The sequence below is a fragment of the Ambystoma mexicanum genome, chromosome 7p, assembly GCF_040938575.1.
Source record: "Ambystoma mexicanum isolate Mex_15411 chromosome 7p, UKY_AmexF1_1, whole genome shotgun sequence".
NCBI classification, from domain to species: domain Eukaryota; kingdom Metazoa; phylum Chordata; class Amphibia; order Caudata; family Ambystomatidae; genus Ambystoma; species Ambystoma mexicanum.
This window is the reverse complement of record NC_090939.1, coordinates 735,502,270-735,516,310: the sequence shown is the minus strand read 5'-3', so window position 1 is coordinate 735,516,310 and position 14,041 is coordinate 735,502,270. Positions and strand designations below refer to the sequence as shown.

Below are 14,041 nucleotides of genomic sequence, written 5' to 3'. Positions count from 1 at the left end.
AAGGTCTTGGGGAGAGAACCCAAGAGTTGTCTAACAAAGATTGGAGGCGGCCGACAGTGCCCACTGAGAGACTAGTTGATTTGAATGTGAAAGCTGCTTAAGAGAGCCTGAGAAAAGCAGAAGTACAAATCTTGTGAGAATGTATAAGAGCATTAACTAAAGTGATCCAAGAAGACCCGGAGTACTCCATCAGAAACAGTAAGAAAGTGAACCAGAGTAAATATTAAGGTTGGTTACGGGATCCTGAGAAACCCAAAGTCGAAGTCTTTGAAGCGGCCACAGAAGTTGTTGTACATAGCATACAAAGAGGGTCAAGAACGCTGTAGTAGAGACAGTGTGAAACATAATGAATCTTGAGGTTTTAAAGTGAGAAAGAGAAGACTAAAAAGTCAACACTAAAAGGTGGGATAAGGAGGAGTCAAGAAGGATCCAGAACCCCAAAGCGGCTAAACCCGTTAACCTATATTAAAAGCCATAGGGCCTCATTACGAGGTTGGAGGCAGCCATGGTGCTATTAGCACCATGGCTGCCTCCAAACCGGGCTCCAATACCGGGTTCCTTCAATGGGCAATTACCGGGTCATTCCAACATTGGAGGACCCAGTAATTCCTCCTTCAAGGAACCATTCCCCATTCTCATTTGAGCCCCCATAGGGCTCAATGGGAATGGGTAGGGAGGCAATAACAGGCACATTACACATGGCCCGTTATTAGCTCCCTCTTCCCTTTGCAGGTCCCGCAAAGGGAACATCATAATAGGCGCTCCCGTAATGAAGGGTGCCGGTCCCGTACTGACACCCTTCATTATGGGACCGCCAGGGTCGTAATGAGGCCCATAGATTCTTATAAGAGAGAAAGAAAAGAAACTGAAGAAACCTTCTTTATTGACTTTTATCCACTTTGCGGATCTACAAGAACTGTTTGTTTTCATGAAATAGCCCCGAGAAGAAGCCTAGGAAGTCCGGCTAAAGGGAAGTTACCAGAAGCTGACCATTCCGGTGTTATTTAGTTATAGTGGTAGGGACAGTTATGATATTATATGATATGGTATTTATAACGCGCCTATACACAAGTGTTTCAAGGCGCAAAAGTTAGAAGTAGGGTTTGGAAGGAGGACACTTTACTTGGACTTTGACGATGGATGAGCACCCTTAGTCTAGTTTTGGTAGGTAGGGAATATCCTTGTAGCGGTAGGACGAGTTAGGCCCTTTTTTCATTATTATTTAACGAAGAGTCTCAAAAATGTCCTCAATGCATCAGGCGTTTTCAGGTCCGCCACAGATGCACAGCAACACTCTTTCAAATGGCCACCCATTATGGGCACCTCATTGACCCTGTTGGAACAGGGAGGAAAAGTAGGCGTCATTTTCAACACCAAAATCTGATTACAAACACAGACATACTCCCTACCCCAAAAAGTGCACTTCCATCTACACAGCTGGAAGAACTGTCCCCTATTTGCAAATGACACAGAAAATTGAGGTGACCAGTGCCCTTGTCCTCTCTTGTCTACACTATTGTGATAGTCTATCTAGCACTAAACGGAAAATGACCAACTGCAACTTATGCAAAATAAAGCATCTATACTTATTTTGGGACTCAAGCCCTGGGACCATATATCACCTTGCCAGGATCCTTTTTCAAAAAGGATTAACACACAAACTGCATTACTTTCTGAATCCTCCATAACATTGCTCCTAAATACCTGAAATCTTACATAAACAAATATGTACTTAAAAGACCACTAATATCACAGAGAAATACCATAACTACAATCAGGCGCAAAAGAGAGGGGAAAGTATTAGCTCTTAAATGGTGAAAAATCTCCAAACAACCCTGATAATAAATGATACCGTCAAGAGGTTCAAAAGGAATATGAAAGTCTTACTCTATAAAGAGAAGATTAACTCATATGCACGACATGCATCAATCAAATAACCTTCTTTTTCCCCCATCACTCCCATACTTGACTCGAACACACATATGCCTTATGACTAGAAATTCCGCCCTATGGCTGCATTGAGCAACTACCTGATAACCTCAAATTTCCCTGCTTTGGCCCTGCAAAGGTTTACCTTTCTTGTTTCTATGTCCACTTGTTTTATGTTTGTTGTAATACGAATAACCTGTAGGCACCAGCATTTCTGTAACTTATGCTGCCTTAGCAAAAGCTTCATGACATTATGTAACTCAACTGTCAGCTTGGATCTTGGATAATGACTATGACTAAGTAGACTACTTGGGTATGGAACCTCGTCCCATGCTTCCCATTAATTTTATATGACGCACAGTATTGCACCCGATTTTCCGATTTGTTTTTCCCATGCACTTTGAAGAGGAATCCCAAAAGTTAGCACAGTAGAAAAAATTAAATACTGTAACTGGGTTCATCCCAAGGCAACTGTGTGGTAGGTTTGATGTATTTCCTCCTTATCCATACGGTCTGAAATATGTAGACCCAATGTGTGACCACAGAAGCAAATAAATGATACAGTTGGCAAAGGTTTAACCTTTGATCCTCAAAAGACCTAAAAAAAAAGAATAAATCACCCAATAAAAGAAGCAAAGTAACATAACAAACATACATACGTACATGGATGGTCACCTGAGGCGAACGTTTACTTGAGAAACCGAATAATTTAAAGTAAAAACAGGACTTAAGATTTCAAAATTCATTTTTGACAATAGTTTCATTGTGCCAAAAAGTAAATCACACCCAGGACAATCACACTTTTACACTACTGTACAGTTTCGTTTCATTAAAAGGATGTTTCCAGTTTAAGAAATCTCACAATTATATCTTCTGCAAAGCTTACAAAGAGATAATTAGGACTGCCCCGTAGGCCCTCCTGTTTAATTAAAATATATATATATATTTTTTTTCTCTTTTTTATTTAGTCCGTTAGATTGATGGTGTCACTTTCATAGGGCCCCGTGGGAGCCTGCATCTGTGAGGAAGCTGTTTCACATGGTATCAGTGCCTGGACAGGTCTGCGGGTATTTCCTGAAGCTTTCTTATGGTCATGCCGCAGACTGCGGATGGTACTGTTGATAGCCGCCACACATGCTTTCCAGTCAAATCCAGACTCATTTAAATGAAAGGAAGGGTAGTTCTCTTGAAGGAAATCTGTGAAATAAACATGAGAAATTAGATGACAAGATAGTACAAAACAGCATACAAATTATATACCATTATAGTATACTGTGCATGATCATAGTCTTGTTCATAATGCGAGCTACTGGGAACATGAATCATGGCTATAGAGTCAGAAACATGTTTAATACAGGGTCATCGTAAGGTTTCCAGAGATCATATGCATGCAGAGTCCCATGCTGAGTCTAGACGCCACAAATCACATATCCTCTGTGCACCTCTCCATTCAGCTTTTTGTTTAATGCCAATCGGAAAGGGTTTGAACATTTGCTTCAGTGAAATTTAGAGAGTTTCAACTTTGAGTATTTTCTATCAAGTCAGACCCAGGTAGTTCCCACATGTTTCTCATGCCATCCTTTTGTCATGTTAAAACATCTGCCTATTACAGGTGTCTTTAAAGGATGACTAGTTCTTAGAAGCAGCTTACTGTTGGTGTTACTCAATGGGCTTGCCTCAGTTTAGGGAATCTTCACCCAATAAGCGCTTGATCCTCTGCACAGGGAACAGCTGGACATTCCTTAGGAAGCCATTTGTTGGAGAGAACATTTATTTATTTTTACATTTGTAAAGCACCTAAACCCTGAGGCATCAGAGCGCTGTTGCAAACTAGTTACATGATACAAAAGCTTTAGCAGAAATGAGTCCTCCTGCCCACGACACATAGACAAGGTAAAATACAGAAAATACAGTGAGTCATTGTTCTCTGGCGGGTTTAGGAGGACCAATAGGCAAATAGACATATTTTCAGGGCTTTGCGGAAGGCCCAGTTGGAGTCCTCTGCCCTTAGTTCAGGGGTGAGGGCATTCCATTGGTTCGCGGCCACAGAGGGGAAGCTCATCTCGCCACATGGTTTGGCTCTTTTCACTTTGGGCTGGGATAGCCGATGTGTGTGCCTGCTGGACTTTGATATTACAACTTTCTTAGCAAGGTATTGCGGGGCAGTGTTGCTCAGACATCTGTGAGTAATAGATAAAGTTTTGAAGATAATGCTTTCTCTAATAGAGAGCCAAAGCGCCTTTTTTTCTACAGCAGTGATGTGGTCTCTTTTGGGAATGTTTAAGGCTAATCGGAGAGAGTTATTTTGGATTATCTGTAACTCATTGATGTTCCATTTTGAAGTCCTGGCAAAGAGAACATTGCAATAATCCAGTCTTGCACCAGTGATTGCTTTTGCAATAGTTAGGCGGCTCTCAGGGGACAGGGACTGTCTCGCTGAATTGATACGTTTGTCAGTGTAAGGTGTGAGGTGGCCACCGCACTCGCTTATTGAGTGATAGGGAGGCATCCATATACGCCCAGTGTTTTTACAGCCGTTGATATAGGGATCTGGATTCCATCTATCGTGAAAGTTTTCTGCCGCATAGCGGGAGAGCCTTCCAGTAAAATCTCCGTCTTTTCGTCGTTTAGAGATAAGTGGTGCGTAGCCATCCAGGTCTGTATAGTTGCGTACACCTTGTTGAGCCTGAGGGTGTCTTTGTCGGAGGAGCCTGACAGGGGAATGAGTATTTGGGTGTCACCGGCATAGTTGGTGTAGGATATGGCGATGTCCAGTATGTCAAATAGGGGTTTGGTGACTATGTTGTACAGGGGGAGACGCAGGAGCCTTGAGGGATGCCAAAAGGTATGGGGATAGGCAGGCCACTCGCAATGCCAGGGAAGACTCAGGGATCTGCCTTCAAGAAAAGATGCTATGCAAGCAGTGGCCTCGTGGGGGAAGTTATACAATGAGGTGGTGACAGTGGGTCTCATGGTCTACTACGTTGAAAGTGGGCGAGAGATCCAGTAGGAGGAAGATGGCTGGTGTGCCCTCATCTCTGAATCTTTAGATCCAATAGAGCTGATTCAGTGCTGTGACCTGGGCGGAAGCCTGATTGCCGAATCCCATGGATATGATCAGATTCCAAGTAAGGTCGGATCTGAATGTAGGCTGCTCTATCCAGGATCTTAAGGAGGAAGGGTACTGTAGTAATCGGAAGGTAGTTGTTGGACATCGCCAGGTCCAGGGATGGTTTTTTCAGTAAGGGGAGGACACAGGATTCTTAGAGGCTGGATGTGACCAGGTTGTCTGAGAAAGAGGCGTTGATTTTAGCGATGGGACTAGGGGTTCAGAGCAATCTTCGATGATCGATGCTGGACAGAGGTCTCCTTTACAATTGGACAGTTTTAGGTTTATGATGATGTTAACTGTTTCTCGTTCTGAGTTATCTCTAAAGTGGAATGGAGGTGCAGCGTGTGGTTTATTGATGGGTGGAGAGTTAAGAGTGCTGATTAATGCTTATTTATTTGCTATTATTTGCTGTAGCGTGCATATTTTGGTGCACATGGCATTCTGAATGGTAGTGCACCAGGTTTCCGGCTTTGTTGATGTTGTTCGGGCTGGGACAGGAGATTCTAGTTCTCAGAGTATTTTGAACAGTTCTTTAGAGTTGGAGCTGGCATGCGCAATTCTGGTATTGTAGACTTTGCCTTCGGCTGACAAGATGGCTTGTTTGTATTCTTTAGCAATCTTGTTAAATCTGGCTTTATGGAGGTCTGATTTCTTTTTCCAGGTGGCTTCTGCCTGCCTCTTCAGAGAGTGCAGGGCTTGAAGGTCAGAAGTGAACCAAGGGTTGAGGTGGCAGGTCGGTTTGGATTTTCTGGGGAGGAGCGGGGCCACCAGGATTACTGCACTGGTCAGTGTGTTGACATAGATGTCAGCTATGCTTTGCGGGTCAGTATCGTTAATGAATTCTAGGCTGCATGGCGAGAGGGAGGGTACAATCTGCTCTGGTGATTTTGCGGGAACTGCAGGCTAGTGTGAGTGGTAGCGTGGGTACGGAGGGTAATGATGGTGTCAATGCAGGAAGAAAGAAGCTCAGTATTTGATGGTCTAACCAGGGGCAAGGGGCGTTAGAGGTGATGAGGATCTGGCTGTTCAGTTCGGCAATCCAATCCAGGGTTCTCCCTTTGTTGTGGGTGGGTGAGGCAATACGGTGTGTGAAACCGAACTCAGTGAGGGCATTGGCTACTGTGGTGCCTGCCTCATCTAGGTGGTAGTGGAGGCCTAGATTGAGGTCACACAGTAGTAGAACTCTAGACGTGGGCTTAATATTGTTGCCTATGGTGTAGACAAGGTCTTCCTCGAAGGTATCTGATGGGTCTGGCAGACGATGGAGGTTGTGTGTGGTGATGGGGTCATTGGGGGTGATGGTCAATTTAATCGAGAGACGCTCACAGTGACCCTCAGTGGATATACTGCAAGGTCTGATTTGGAGGAAGTCTCTAAAGAGGAGAGCGACGCCAACGCCTCAGGAAAGTGGTCTTTCGCATCTCAGGATGTAGAATCCGTCCAGGATGGCTAGTTAGAGTGCTAGGCAAGTGGCTTGGTGAAGCCAGGTTTCAGTGGTGGCCAATAGGTCTAGATTTTGCATGGTTATCAGGTCATGGATATCGAGAGCATGAACCGGTAGTGATCGAGCTTGAATGAGGGTTCCTAGTAGGGTGGGGGGATAGTTAGCGCTCCAGGGGATGGATTATGTCAGTGGGCGACCAGGGGGCGGAGGGCAGTGCCTTGTGAGGTGCCCTAGTAGTGACATCATGTGTAGTGGGTTGCTCGGCCTAAGGCCTGCTTATGTTCTAGATGTGGAGGCAGTGAGTAGTGGAGGCGGGGTTTTGGGGTGAGTTCCGGCTGTGATAGGCATGGTTAGGAGGCATAGGGCATGCAGTTATTTTGCCGGTAAGTTTGTTAAAGTCATAGCCTGATTTTGTTGCTATGATAGAACGATTAGTGTGGGTTCTGCAACTGAGATGAGCGGTTTTGTCTTAAGGCGGAGGGTCGGAGGTGACTGGGGGTGATTCTGGATGGCCTGGAGCGTAGCTGGACGTTCCTATGAGAGATGGTAGAGGGCATGGATCTGTGTTGTTCCTTAGGGATAGTGATGCTGGCTGGAGGGGTTGATCTGGGGACAGAGGGAGCTCTGAGTGAGTGGTATGATAGGGCTCACGTAGTGCTGTATGCTTTGGTGACCTGGTGGGAGGGTGCTCTTTCCAAAGCCCTTTAAAGGTTGGCAAGTGCTTTCACTGAGGGTGGGCTTGTTCGGTGCTAATGCGGAGCGGTGAGCAGGAACTTGCGTGCCTCGAGGGGAACTGCACTGGGAGTGCTGCATGAGCGTTGGAGTGCGGGGGGACCGTATGTGGCCTGTGAGGAGGAGAGGCTGTCTCTTGAGAGGCTGTGGAGGTGGCCGAGACTCTCGATAGGGCAGACTTAGTTTGATACTGGGCCGGTTGCGTTAAGTGGGCGCACACTGGATCTGTTCGCTTCCCATGTCCCATGGAGTGGCACGGGTACTCACTGGGAGTTGGGGGCTGCTAGCTGACACTAAGGCGACGCCGGACAGTAGGAAGCTGGTAGGCCAGGGAGTGGGAGAGCGTCTCTGGCTGCATAGGGGAGTAAGGCAGTCGTGCACAGTTGAATAGATGCCGCTAGTACATGTTAGTACAACAGGCTTACCTTCTGCTTGTGGGCACATCACTGCCGCAGTGGAAAAGGATGCCAAATTCTGTTTGGGGGCTTCGATGGTGGCGTGAGGCTTCGATATAGGGATGATGGCGGCCATCTTGTCAGGGTTGACTATGGCCATAGGCTTGAGTGCGGAAGTCAAGAATCCAGGGTGAGTGTGTTCAGATAAGATAGCGTAGTGCGTGAGGTCTGTGGCACCATTGTGCGGTGCCGAACACCTGTGGCGCACAACACTGCACCCTTGGCCTACGCAGGCTTTACTGCAGAGGGTCGGGTGCATAGGTTTTATCGTAGCGAGCGTTGAACGTGGCATAGAACAGAGTAGAACGTCAATTGGGCAGCGTGCTCTGCGGAACTGCGGCGCACAACACCGCGCACTTGGCCTACGCAGTCTTTCCACAGAGGGTCGGGTGCGTAAGTTTTATCATAGTACGCGTCTAATGTGGCATAGAACGTAGAGTAAAACGTTGATTGGTCAGTGTGCTCTGCGGACCTGCGGCACACAACACTGCACCCTTGGTCTACGCAGCATTTGCGGCAGAGGGTCAGGTGCGTTGGTTTTATCATAGCGAGTGTTGAATGTGGCGTAGAACGTAGAGTAGAACGTCGATCGGACAGCGTGGTTACACGTCTCCCATGACTGCCCACCTTTGACTATGATGGCTGGTCCTGATGGAGTTGTAGTACAACACATTTGGAGAGAGCAAGGTTGCAAATTCCCTCGGCAACTGCCGCACCATTGGATCCTCTTCGGACTGTGGTGTGGCATGGACATGATATGATATGGCATTTATAACGCGCCTATACACAAGTGTTCCAAGGCGCGACAAGGCAAGGGAGGGGGAACAGAGGGAAGACAGACAACAATCCTACTAGGCCAGGTGTCATTCAGATTGTGCAAGTGCATGGGAAGGGGGAAAGTGCAGAGGGTCAAGGGGGAGGGGACAATGCAGTACATGGGATAATAGAATAAATGACAAAGTAAAAATACGGCCAGTAGGTGGCAAGTGCAGGGGTAAGTGCAGACATCAGGTGTAAAGTGCTGGCAGTGGGACTGTAGGGATACAGAAAACAGTCCCCAGGTGCGGGGGTTGTCAGGAAGGCAGTGCAGGTGTGCGACTGGCAGGGGAGGGGACCTGGGCCCGAGATCAGAGGGTGCCCAGGTAACCAGTGCAGTTTCAATTTCCACCAGGATGTCAGCAGGGGAGAGGAGGAGAAAAAGCAGAAGCAAAGAGAAAGGTTTTGAGGTGCTTCCAGAACCAGAGATGATTCTCCTCCAGTTTCAGGGAGGCAGGGAGGCTGTTCAAGAGGGAGGCCCCAGTCGAAGAAAGAGATCTACCACCAATTTGTTGCTTGGAGAAGCGACTGACCCCGAGGGAGTTGGAGGTGGATGAGCGAAGAGCTCGAGAAGGAAGATATTTGGGAAGAGAGAGTTGAAGGTATTGAGGCCTCTGGCCCCATAAGGCCTTGTGGACAATGCAGAGGGTTTTGAACTTAATCCTCGCAGCCACTGGGAGCAATGTGCAGAGATTTCAGTTCTGGAGAGATACGATCCCTGGGCTTGAAGCCAAGGACAAGTATCGCAGTCCTGTTCTGGATGAGTTGCAGAGGGCTGAGAGTAGAAGCAGGCAGATTTGGAAAGAGGTTGTTGCAATAGTCCAGCCTAGAGAGAGCCAGAGCTCTGGTGACAGTGGAGCTTCTGGGGGAAGGGGAGGAAAGGAAGAATACCTCTGAGGAGGTGCAGCTGGTAGTGTGACTTCTTAGAGACGTCAGAGATGTTAGGAGAGAAGGAGAGTGTGGAGTCGAAGATGACCCCGAGGTTTGTAGCCTCACAGGTGGGAGCAGGAAGAGGGCCAAGAGAGGCCGGCCAGAGAGTGACAGGAAAGGAGGGAGCGGGTGTGCAGATGAGGAGAATCTCAGTCTTACTGGCATTAAGGCAGAGATTATTGGTGGCACACCATTCCTGGATGGCAGACAGACAGTCAGAGATGAGAGAGGGAGAAGAGGTGGCTGACGGTAGCTTGAAAATGAGCTGAGTGTCATCTGCATAGCGCTAGAAGTTGGGGCACAGCGCGCCAATGCGTTGGGCAAGAAGTTCCAAGTATTGGTTGAACAGCCAGGGAGAGGGGTTAGACCCCTGGGGAACACCACAGGTAGAGATAGAGATAGAGGAGAGGAAGGAGCCAAGTTGAACCTGGGAGGGTCGATCAGAGAGGAAAGAAGTCAGCCACGCCAGGGCCTGACAAGTGATCCCCAGATTATCACCGAGATGGTTGAGCAGGATGGCGTGGTTGACCATGTCAAAGGCAGAAGAGAGATCAAGTAAGATGAAGACACAGGGGGTGTTGGAATCAAGGTTGGAGAGCAGGTCTTCACAGATGTTCAGGAGAGCAGTTTCTGTGCTTCTGGCAACTCTGAAGCCATACTGATGATCATGGAGACAACCATCAGATTCAGTGTAAAGATTGAGCTGGGAGATGGCCAGCTTTCCAAGAGTTTGCCCAGGAAAGGAGCGATGGAGATTGGGCGATAGTTAACTGGGCAGGACGTGTCGCCAGAGGGTTTCTTCAGAAGAAGGTGCACAAGGGAGTGCTTCAGGAGGGAAGGGAAGACCCCAGTGGCGAAGGAGTGGTTGCAGAAGTCGGCCAGGGCAGGAGCCAGGGAGTCAATCTAGTCCTTGATGGTTTTGGAGGAACAGCAATGAACCTGTTTTGCCGAGACTTTCATAGTCTTTTTCATAGGCTTAACAACAAAGCCCCCTACTACCTCATTGAACGATTTACTAGAAAAAACCCTACTAGACTCACTAGAACAGTCAGCCCCAACTGCCTTTTAGTGCCCAGATTTAAGCTAACCACTATCGGAGGTTACAGCTTCCCTGTCAAGGCAGCTCTATTGTGGAACTCCCTACCCCAGGCACTTAGATCTGACCTAACATTCAACAAATTCAGAACAAACACTATAAAATGGCTTACCGAAAATGCCATATAACGGGTACCCTCCCACCCACCACTACATGCATTTCTCCTGTCATAGACTGACCTGTTACTAGGCAACGTAAGCTATATATTGAATGCGTGGCTGTGTTTTTCCTGTATTGTACATGCCTCACCCTGTGGAGCCAAGAATTTCCTGTTGTCTGTCATATGTTGTAACCGTAACCTTTTCTGCACCCTGCTACTCGAGGGTCCGGCGCGCACAACAAATAAACAAACAAACAAACAAACAAATAGATCGGACTTGTCTAGAAACCTCATTCGGGGAGAACAGAGGAAACGCAGAGAAGGAGGGAGGAGGTGGCTGAAGAAGGGCCATAAGAAGAGGAAGGGGAGAGTAGGAGAGAGAGGACAGGATGTCCTGAGTTTTAGAGATAAAATGAGAAGCCAGTGCGTTGCAGAGGGCCTGGGAAGAGACAGGAGAGGTAGAGACTGCGGCAGGATTGGCCAGTTCCTTGCAGATTTCAAAGAGTTCAGCCGAGTTGTTAGATGCCGCAGAGATGCGGGCTTGGATGTGAGCCCTCTTCTTGGTGAGGACAGAGAGCCGGTATTGCCTTTGGAGCAGGCGGCAGGCCAGTTTGTCAGAGGATGTACATGAAGCACGCCATTTTCTCTCAGCCATCCACCCCCTACGTTTAAGGGTGACAAGGTCTGAGTCGTACCAGGTGGATCCTCATGACAGGGGCAAGAACACTGAGAGTATCAGATATAGCAGAGTGGAGCATGGAAAGGGCTGTATCGGGGTGTGAGTCAGCCAGAGAAGCGGGGGTGAGAAAGTGGCGGCAAAAGCCTCAACTGACACGCGCCTCATGGGTCAGATGACTGAGAAAGTGGGTAGCAGTGATGGAGTTGGCTTGGCCTGAGGGGTGGAGAGGGTGAGCTGGGTTGAAAGGAGAATGTGATCACTCCAGGAGAGAGGAGTCATGAGAGGGAGGAAAAGGGGAAGGTCTGAGGAGATCAGAACATCCAATATGTGCCCTGTAGAGTAGGTCGGGCCAGAGGGGAGAATAGAGAGTGAGATAGAGTCACAAAGGTTGCGAAAGAGTCCAGAGGAAGGACTGGAAGCATCCAGGTGGATGTTGAAGTCTCCAAGAAGGAGGAGTTGAGTGGTTGAGACCAGGAGGGAAGAGGAAAGGTCCGCCCACTCAGGGAGGAATGAGGAGATCTGACCAGGTGGCTGATAGATATTAGCCACATTAAGGGAATGACTAGGAGAGAGAGAGAGCCTGCAGACGAGGCATTCAAAAGAGGAGTAGGCCTGCGTAGGAATGACAGAGGCAGGAATCCACTCGGGGAGGATCAGGGCTACATCCCCTCCGGAACGGTTGCACTTGGGTATGGAGAGGATCTTGTAGCCATCAGGGAGGAGGGTGTCAAAGCTCGTGACAGAGCTTGCTGTGAACCATGTCTCGGTGAGACCGAGGACATCGAGGTCAAGTTCATCCAGAAGGCATCAGAAGTCAGATGTCAGAGGAGTGTTTGAGAGCTGAGCGAGAGTTAAGAGTGGCAATATGTAGAAGGTTGCCGTCCTTGAAAGACTTCCTAAGCCAGACATGAAGTGGCGTGTGCTCTGTAAGAATTTAAATGTCCTTGTTGGAGCAGATAAGACAATTTTTTTTTAGGCATTGAGAGGCCTTGTACCATGGTCGACAACAGGACTGTTACTAGTTTTGTGAGGCTTAGTAGAAAGAAGAACAAGTTACTTACCAACTGGTAATGTTCTTTCGATTGGATGTTCCTCCAACGTATTCCAACGTATTCCTCATCCTAGATGTATTTAATCCAGCTTTGCTGCTCTTTGGAAATTTTTTCGGCAGATGGTCCCTCGAAGGTCTCCGTCGAGGGTGACGTCATCGGGTGTATAAGTAGCACGCGCGGCGCCCGTTGGCCTCAGTTCTGTTTTTCCCCCTTTTTTTGCCTGTGATCTTGTACTGTGTAGATTGTGCCGGCAGACAGGTATCAGCCTTGCGAGATTTGAGATGGCAATAACCCGGAAAAATCTACAGAGGGGTAGGTTGGGAGGGCGATGAGGAATACGTTGGAGGAACATCCAAATGAAGGAACGTTACCAGTTGGTAAGTAACTTGTTCTTTGAGTGGATTGTGTCCTCCAACGTATTCCTCATCTTAGATAGACTCCCAAAGCAGTATTTTGCATACTTTCTCTGGAGGAAGGGTCAGATTTTTTCCCCACCAATGCAAGATGGCAGAATAAAGCACTGCTTTTCAAAAAGTCAGCTCCCTAGACTGGGAAGCATCCAGGTTATAGAATTTTGAGAAGGTGTGAAGTGAAGACCAAGCTGCTGCTTCGCAAATGGACCTTATTGGGACACCTCTTTGAAGGGCCGTGGAAGAGGCGATGCCTCTGGTGGAATGAGCCCTTAACCCGTCTGGTGGGTCTTTTTGTGCTAGTCTGTAGCATTCTGAAATGCAAAGCACGATCCAGCGTGAAATTGTCTGTTTTGTTACCGATTTACCCAGTTTCCTTCCTGTGTAGCCTATAAACAACTGGTTTTCCACTCTAAGCCTAGAAAGTCTAGAGATGTAAAAGCTTAAAGCTCTTTTTGGATCCAGTCTGTGTAATCTTTCTTCCTTCTTAGAAGGATGAGGTGGAGGATAGAATGAGGGTAAAACAATGTTCTGACTTAAATGAAAATCAGATATTACTTTTGGTAAAAATGATGGTTTAACCCTCAATACAACTCTGTCCTTATGGAACACAGTATAGGGTGGCCCAGAAGACAGTGCCTGCAATTCGCTCACTCTTCTTGCTGATGTTAGAGCAACTAAAAAGGCCGTTTTCCAAGTTAGTAATCTTAATGGACACGTGTGCATAGGCTCAAAAGGGGCACACATTAAGAATTTTAGGACTAAATTTAGATCCCAAATCGGTACTTGAAATGGGTGAGGAGGAAACACATTAGTGAGACGTTTTAAGAAATGTGTTATCAAAGGAATTTTGAAGTAGGAGCATTCTTCCGATGAGCGCTTGAAAATGGAAAGCGCCACAAGGTAACCTTTTATTGTTCCGATATTCAGACCTCTATGTGCCAGGGTCAGAAGGAAAGATAGTACTTCCGGAATAGAACATAGCAAAGGATCGACATTCTTTTCCCTGCACCAGTTGCAAAACTTTTTCCAATGGCAACGGTATAGAGACTTTGTTGCTGGCCTTCTTGTCGAAAGCAACACCTCTAAAACATCATCTGGAAGGTTCCAATCCCTGTATCTCAGCCTTTCAGATACCAAGCATGAAGTTTGATTGTTCTGACCTCTGGGTGGAGAACCTGACCTTCCATTTGAGAGAGAAGGTTCTCTCTCTGAGGAAGACGTACTGGAGGACAGATGGACATATCTAGAAGGTCCGGATACCACGTTCTCCTGGCCCAATCCGG

At 47.4% G+C, this 14,041-nt stretch overlaps 1 protein-coding gene across 10 annotated transcripts in view; it reads right to left on the bottom strand.

Annotated features, from left to right (window-relative positions):
* Positions 1-2,589: 2,589 nt before the first annotated feature.
* The window catches only part of BEND2 (BEN domain containing 2), a 1,020,032-nt gene continuing 1,008,580 nt past the window's right edge, over positions 2,590-14,041 (bottom strand). For all 10 annotated transcript variants that reach the window (XM_069636821.1, XM_069636826.1, XM_069636822.1 and 7 more), the window contains one exon: positions 2,590-3,126. In XM_069636821.1, coding sequence (XP_069492922.1) covers positions 2,894-3,126 — 233 coding nt within the window. In that variant the 3' untranslated portion in view covers positions 2,590-2,893. The remainder of the gene's footprint in view (positions 3,127-14,041) is intronic.